Source organism: Brienomyrus brachyistius, chromosome 2 (genome assembly GCF_023856365.1).
Source record: "Brienomyrus brachyistius isolate T26 chromosome 2, BBRACH_0.4, whole genome shotgun sequence".
Lineage (NCBI taxonomy): Eukaryota > Metazoa > Chordata > Actinopteri > Osteoglossiformes > Mormyridae > Brienomyrus > Brienomyrus brachyistius.
Window position 1 is genome coordinate 892,031 of NC_064534.1, and position 7,739 is coordinate 899,769.

The 7,739-nt window shown below is 51.7% G+C and overlaps 1 protein-coding gene across 5 annotated transcripts in view; it reads left to right on the forward strand.

The window, feature by feature from the left end:
* Nucleotides 1–7,678, forward strand: part of LOC125716536 (lysine-specific demethylase 2B-like) — a 46,430-nt gene extending 38,752 nt beyond the window's left edge. For all 5 annotated transcript variants that reach the window (XM_048988966.1, XM_048988957.1, XM_048988992.1 and 2 more), the window contains 5 exons: nt 2,168–2,994; nt 3,114–3,277; nt 4,971–5,132; nt 6,017–6,235; nt 6,795–7,678. In XM_048988966.1, coding sequence (XP_048844923.1) covers nt 2,168–2,994; nt 3,114–3,277; nt 4,971–5,132; nt 6,017–6,235; nt 6,795–6,976 — 1,554 coding nt within the window. In that variant the 3' untranslated portion in view covers nt 6,977–7,678. The remainder of the gene's footprint in view (nt 1–2,167; nt 2,995–3,113; nt 3,278–4,970; nt 5,133–6,016; nt 6,236–6,794) is intronic.
* The last annotated feature ends 61 nt before the right edge of the window (nt 7,679–7,739 follow it).

The following is a 7,739-nucleotide window of genomic DNA, read 5'->3' on the forward strand; positions in this document are numbered from 1 at the left end:
AGTTCGGTGTTTAATGAAACTCAGGGTTTTGTATTTGCTGATTTTTCCTTTTACTGTAAACTGTGAATTGAGAATGTTTCCTACTGTGAGTGAATAAACTTCAAGGATGGTGGCCGTAGGATACAGCAGGAAAGGAAAGTCAGCAAACACACTTACTGCTGTTCCCACCCTCAACTGTGAAGAACCAGAAACTGTCCCTGAGCGAAGCCTGGGGGGGTTGGGGTCATGGGTGGGTGATCTGGCCACAGATGTGAAGGTGGGGCGGGGGGGGGGGGTGGGTGACAGAAACAGGAAGATAATAAAACGGCAAATAAAGTTAAAAATGAAGTCCTGCTGAAGGGGCTAATTGATGCAGAAGTGCAGCAAAGCAGCCCTGGACATGGTGGCCTTGGACATGGCGGCCCTGGACATGGCAACCCTGGACATGGCGGCCCTGGACATGGCAACCCTGGACATGGCGGCCCTGGACATGGCAACCCTGGACATGGCAGCTCTGGACATGGTGGCCTTGGACATGGCAGCCCTGGACATGGCAACCCTGGACATGGTGGCTTTGGACATGGCGGCCCTGGACATGGCAACCCTGGACATGGCGGCCTTGGACATGGCGGCCTTGGACATGGCAACCCTGGACATGGCGGCCCTGGACATGGCGGCTCTGGACATGGCAACCCTGGACATGGCGGCCCTGGACATGGCAGCTCTGGACATGGCAACCCTGGACATGGCGGCCCTGGTCATGGCAGCTCTGGACATGGCGGCTCTGGACATGGCGGCCCTGGACATGGCGGCCCTGGACATGGCAGCCTTGGACATTGCGGCCTTGGACATGGCGGCCCTGGACATGGCAGCCCTGGACATGGCAGCCTTGGACATGGCGGCCCTGGACATGGCGGCCCTGGACATGGCGGCCCTGGACATGGCAGCCTTTGACATGGCAACCCTGGACATGGTAGTGCTGGATTTTCTGGGATTGGCTGATGAAGAGCTTTGCTGCAGGCCTGCAGATGGGGGCTGAGGGCATGTAAAGACATCACAACCATGCATAGTTAAAAATGGTAGTATCATTAAAAATGAACTGAAGATGTGATACAACTGTGACATGTGAGAAGGAACTTAAACTAAAGAAGGGTTGGTGTCTAAAATGGTGGGTAAAGTATGAAGTCAAATACAGCATGACTGTGATCTCAGCCACGTACAAAGAACAACGACTCAGAGACAATCAGAGGTAGAATGTTCAACTATAGAAAGTAAAAATTCACATCAAGATTTTGGTTCAACTAAACATCCATCCATCCATTTTCCAAAATGCTTATCCTACTGGGTCGCGGGGGGTCCGGAGCCTATCCTGGAAGCAATGGGCACGAGGCAGGGAACAACCCAGGATGGGGGCCCAGCCCATCGCAGGGCACACTCACACACCATTCACTCTCACACGCACACCTATGGGCAATTTAGCAAGTCCAATTAGCCTCAGCATGTCTTTGGACTGTGGGGGGAAACCGGAGTACCCGGAGGAAACCCCACGACGACATGGGGAGAACATGCAAACTCGAACCTGGGACCCAGAGGTGTGAGGCAACATGCTAACCACTGCACCACCATGCCACCCCTTCAACTAACCAGTTGACTCTTTATGGTTGGTTGATACAAAACCTTGGTGTGAATTTGTACTTTCTGAACCTGAACTTTCTACGTCTGAAGACAACTGAAGAGCAAATTTCCAAAACTCCACAGTATGCATTATCTACAATTGAGGACATTTTGGAAATTTAACGACAGTTATTTGTTAGATTACATGAGGACTGAGTTTTGCTTCCTAACACTGTGACATAAGATGAGGGAGCCTGACTACAGGACACTGGCAGTCTCATCTCAAACGTGACAAAAAATGGACTGGAGTTTTGGACGTCTGTTCTTTAGTTTATGTAGTGCAAATGAACATTCCTGTACCATTGTACCGCCTATGTTTACTACTTAACATAACACAAAAGGACTCTGTCAAACACAGATCAGTACTAAGATTAAATGAAACATGACTTTGCTTCACATGTGCCACAATGCGGCCCTGAGCCTCTTTCAATGATGTCACCACTAGCTGCTAAGGGTACCTGCAGTTATTAACCTGTGAGCTCATGTGAGCATCTCGCTTGTCTCATCACCACAGAGGAAGTCTCCAAGGCCTGACCAGCTGCTCGCCAGCATCATCAAGAGAGAGCAGGACGAGGACGGAGGGAGCAGGGAGTCGGGGCGCCAGTGGAACTACGGGGAGGAGGAAGAGGAGGAGGAGGAGGAGAGGGAACAAGAGGCACAAGAAGGGACACGCCACACGGAGGAAGCTGAGGAGGAGGAACAGGAGGCAAGGCAAGGGGCTCGCCACATGGAGGAGGCCCAGGAGGAGGAGGAGAGAGGCGGAGTGCTCCGGATGCCCTCATGCGAAAGCGATCTATCACGCTGCAACTCCCCGAGGGCGGGGCCCAGTGGTGAGGGTGGCCTAGAGCTCCAGGACAAGGCACGGGTGCGAGCACGAGTCAGGAGGCCAGTGCGGCTGCCCTGCAGGGAGCTGAGCAGGGAGCTGAGCAAGGAGCTCAACCAGGAGATCCAGAAGACGGAGGACTGCCTGGCTAATGAGAGCCGGCAGCCAGTCAAGGCAGAGCCTGATAGCGAGACCGACGAGCCCAAGCGGGTGGTTAGCATGGCTGCCATGGAGTTGGCTGGAGACTGGCTCCGCTCTTGTGACCGTGAGACCAACGGCACCCCCCTACGGGAGCCCTCCATGCAGCCCACAGCTGGGGCAGGCCGGCGCCCCTTAGGGGTGCAGATGGAACGGCACGTCATCCGGCCACCCCCCATCAGCCCCCCCCCAGACCGGCTGCCACTGGCAGATGGATACGCCCACATGCTACGCCGTGAGCTCTGGATGACAGTCTTCAACCACCTGAGCCACCAGCAGCTATGCGTGTGCATGCGCGTCTGCAAAACCTGGAACCGCTGGTGAGTGGTCGGGGGGGCCCAGGGGGCCTCGATCAGCGGGGGAGGGTTAGTGCTTACACTAATGGTTCTGTGAGGTTCTGTCACAGGTGATGAGCTGTTAATCCCTATTCCTTACCCAGGTGCTGTGACAAGCGTCTGTGGACCCAGATAGATCTGAAGCGCAGCAAGTCCATCACCCCGCTGATGCTGAGCGGGATCATCCGCAGGCAGCCTGTCTCTCTGGACCTGAGCTGGACCAACATCTCCAAGAAGCAGCTGAGCTGGCTCATCAACAGGCTCCCTGGTGAGTAGCCTACCTCCACCATCATTCAGACATTTCTCACATCGATACGTCTGATGTGGTAGGAAAAGAGAGATTCTGCAGATGCAGAGATAACAACTGTGTGTTTGGGATGTTCGGGCTAAAACACGTGCGTGGATAAGCACACACGCTGAGCAATGAGCATCTTACAGTTCGATGCTCGCCACTCCACCAGAGTTCCCACGTCAGTGTGTTATATTTGTACACTTCCTATTTGCATGCTGAGACCAGTTGCAAGGTGCCGTTTATGAGGAAGTGACTCTGAAAAGACAAGTGTCAAACAGCCTGTTTTTATCTGATATCATTTTCTTGCCCTGTGTCGGACCACTTGCAGCTGAATGTGAGGTGACCAGGGTGTGGATCAGTATCTCCAAGTCTGAGGCCATGGTTTTTGACCGAAAAAAGGTGGATTGCCCTCTCCTGGTGGGGGAAGAGTTGCTGTCCAAGCGGAGGAGTTTAAGTATCTTGGGGTCTTATTCAGGAGTGAGGCAAGAAAGGAGCGGGCAATCGCCAGATAGATCCATGCAGGGTCAGCAGTAATGCAGTAGCAGTGCCGTTTTGTTGTGATGAAGAGGGAGATGAGCTGGAAGGCGATGCTCTCGATTTACCAGTTGATTTAAGTTCCCACCCTCATCTATTGTCATGAGCTATGGGCAATGACTGAAAGAATGAGGTCACGGACAGAAGCAGCAGAAATGAGTTTCCTCTGTAGGGTGTCTGGGCTCAGCCTTAGAGAGACGGTGAGGAGCTCAGACGTTCAGGAGGGACTCAAAGTAGAGCCGCTGCTCCTCTGCATCGAAAGGAGCCAGTTGAGGCATCTATGTAGGATGCATCCTGCACATGTACAGCCGGGTGGAGGCCCCAGGGCAAACTCAGGACACACTGGAGAGATTGTATCTCTTAGCTGGCTTGGGAACGCCTTGGTATTCCCCGGGAGGAGATGGCTTGTGAGAGGGAGGTCTGGGCCTCCCTGCATAGACTACTGCCCCACTGACCCATCCCCAGACAAGCGGAAGAAAATGGAATGGAATGGAATCCTCGCCACCCTTGGCTGGCTTTAGCAGCATTAGCAGCATGCTAGCCTGCTCGCTAGACACTTTTCCTATGCTAACCTAGTTATCCATTATTCATGTGATAACCTAGCTAGCCACTATTCCTCTGATAACCTAGCTAGCCACTATTCCTCTGATAACCTAGCTAACCACTTTTCCTGTCCTAGCCTAGCTGACCACTTTTCCTGTCCTAGCCTAGCTAACCACTTTTCCTGTCCTAGCCTAGCTAACCAATTTTCCTGTGCAATACTAGCTAGCCACTTTTCGGACTCTATTCACTGTTTCTTTTTATTTTGTTTTTGAAACATCTGTGGGTTGGAGGGAGCAGTCTCTCTGTGGGCCCCCTTCATCACATTTTCGCACCAAGGCATATAGGCAAACATCTCAGCCCTTCTGCTCTTTTTCCCTCCTCTGAACACTGACCATTTACTGTGTGTTCCTGGATTGCAGAGCCTACTGGCTTCCTTGGGCTACTTTGCTGACAGCAGCGACGTTCAGCTGCTCAGCGCATGAACACAGCACCATAACACCTTCTTTTGACTAATCTTGACTAGAGTTGAGGCACATTGTTAACTGTGTGCTTCACTCTGGCTCACCACTGCCCTCCTTCTGTCTTCCTCTAGGTCTCCGGGTCCTGCTTCTGTCAGGCTGCTCCTGGGTAGCTGTTTCTGCCCTCTGCACCTCCAGCTGCCCCCTTCTGCGCACCCTGGATGTGCAGTGGGTGGAGGGACTGAAGGACGCCCAGATGAGAGACCTGCTATCACCCCCTACTGACAACAGGCCAGGTACTACATGCTGGTGCTGCGATGGCCTGGTGTCAAGCTGCTCGTCTACTGTTCCTTTGAAAATGAAAATGTCATCAGTAAAACCTATTCATCAAAACAGTTCAGTCTATCAAAGCTGCTACTATGAGGCAATGATCTTTATGCTAGGAAAGAAAATGGTACTATAGTGACCTCTGGTGGACACTGGTACAGCTACATCTGTATTGATTTCCTTGATATGCTAATACAAGAACCAGTAAGCACTTCAGAAATGTATACAATGATTACAATTATTTTCTGAACCTGAAGCCACTTCGGTGAAAGCCGGCAGGCCGCCTGCTTTGTTTAATCAGAATATATTATAACCGTATATATAAGTTCAGTACCTGCACAGTAATCCTCAGGAATAATGACTGGCTGGAATGTGATCCTGAGAGCTGCTTTGTCCCTGTGCTGACACACACTTCGGTTTTAGGTACTTTCTAAGGCTCAATTTTGTTATTAAAACACGGTAACGGCCGTAATAGGGTGACCAGATAATCCATGTCAGGGAGGTCACTCTGAGCTAGGACAGGAATTGTAAATAACCATTTCAATTAAAAGGACCTGGATTTCACTTAAACACTGAGTTCTTGCTGTGTGCTGATTGGTCAGTCTCCTATAATCATGCATGTGTCACTAATGTTAATGTGAAACAGCTGGATGAGTCTTTCAGTCAAGGAAACAAACCAGTCAAAGCACAAGAAGAACCTAACTGTTTAGCCAATCACAGGACTTTCGGTTTGAAAGTGGTTTGTAAAACCCGAAGTAGCTCAAAGTGTCGTACCTGACATGGATTATCTGGTCACCCGAGGCCGTAATGCAGATGCTGCAGAGTCTGATCCCCTCGGTGCCCCCTCCCACAGGTCAGCTGGATGGCCGCAGCAAGCTGAGGAACGTGACAGACCTGCGGCTGGCGGGCTTGGACATCACAGACGCCTCGCTTCGCCTCATCATGCGCCACATGCCGCTGCTGGCCCGGCTGGACGTCAGCTACTGCAACCACATGTCGGACCAGTCGGTGAACATCCTGACGGCAGCAGGCTCCACCACGCGGGACTCCCTCACTCAGATTAACCTGTCAGGTAGGGCAGAGGGCGTGTGGCTCGCCGCGTAGACACCGCGTGACTCTCTGTGACATCATCACGCCATGGGTGCCACTTTGGTTACGCCACGTATGGACATGGACGCCGCACCAGAGCGTGCTTGCTGGCACCGGCCCGTGGAGGCCCTGGCATCGCCACCCGTGCCGCTGGGTGCCCATTCGGGCTGCTCCCGAGGAGAGACAGTGAAAATGACTTGTAATTAAATAATTGTAACTGTATACATGGCCTCTTATAAGTTCTAATTTTCCCTCTTTTGACTCTTTTGGCTTAGCGAATAAAGGTTTTACCTGTCCTGTTTGCTTGTTATTTGTGTGTTTGGGGAAGGGGTGGGTGGGCTTCTTCTTGGTGAGCTGAGCTCTGCCATGTAGCAGGGCTCGCCCCCGGTACCCCTGAGATGCTTGGCGTCACTCTGCCTCCTAACAGCAGACGCGGCAGTCAGAGTGTTTCCTTCATTGCTTCTTCCCCCTTTTTGTTCGGCCTCCTGTTTCACGTCTCTCCCTCCCTCTCCATCCCGCCTCTGCCCTCCTGCCCTCCTCAGTCTGTAACAGGGTCACAGACCAGTCGCTGAGCTACTTCAAGCGCTGTGGGAGTATCTGCCGCATCGACCTGCGCTTCTGCAAGCAGGTGACGCGGGAGGGCTGCCAGCACTTCGCAGCAGAGATGTCGGTCAGTGTGCAGTTCAGCCTTCTGGAGGACAAGCTGCTGCAGAAACTCAGCTAGCGGGTGCTGGGGCGACACTGGGGACAGAGACTGAGTGCGGGGGCATATATATGTGAAAGACAGGGAGAAGGGCATCGGGATAGGGTGATGTGGCACCAGGCCGGGGGCTGCATGGTGGGGCGGGGGGCCACGGGAGTCTGTGAGCCACCCAGCGTCCCCCACATACTCAGATGGGTTGGATGCTCTGGGGGCAGGACAACAGGGTTCAAGAAGGGGGGGCTGTTAGGAAAAGGGCGGCTCTGAGGTGTGTAAAACAAGCATGCTTCTCCGTTTTGTACTGGTGACATTACGTCGACATTTTAAGTTGTCAATTTGTGTTTAGATGCAAAAGACTGCAGTCGCTGTACTTTCTTTTTTATGCAGTTTATTGATGTTTTTTTTTTTCTTTTTACGATGAAAATCTCATGCATCTCACAGAAATACATATTTTTGTACAGAAAGTGTCTCCATGTCTGCTCTGCTGTTTCCTCCAGCTGACTTACACCCCCACTGCAGAAACCTGCCCATATCATGCTGTTCAGGTGAAGGTGTCCATATAATAATTTATGCTGTGCTGTCCTATCTGTTTTCAAACTGCCAGAACAGGGACTCTCCTTTTTATTGTGACCAAATATTCTCTTTTGTTGTGTTTATACTTGCGAAGTCTAGAAAGAAACCTATTTGCACTGTTTGACTTGAATAAACATAGATATTTTTTCCAAAGCGAACCAAAATAATTATATGCAGGTTTCAGTGACGATCTTATTGCCACGTTACTAAAAGG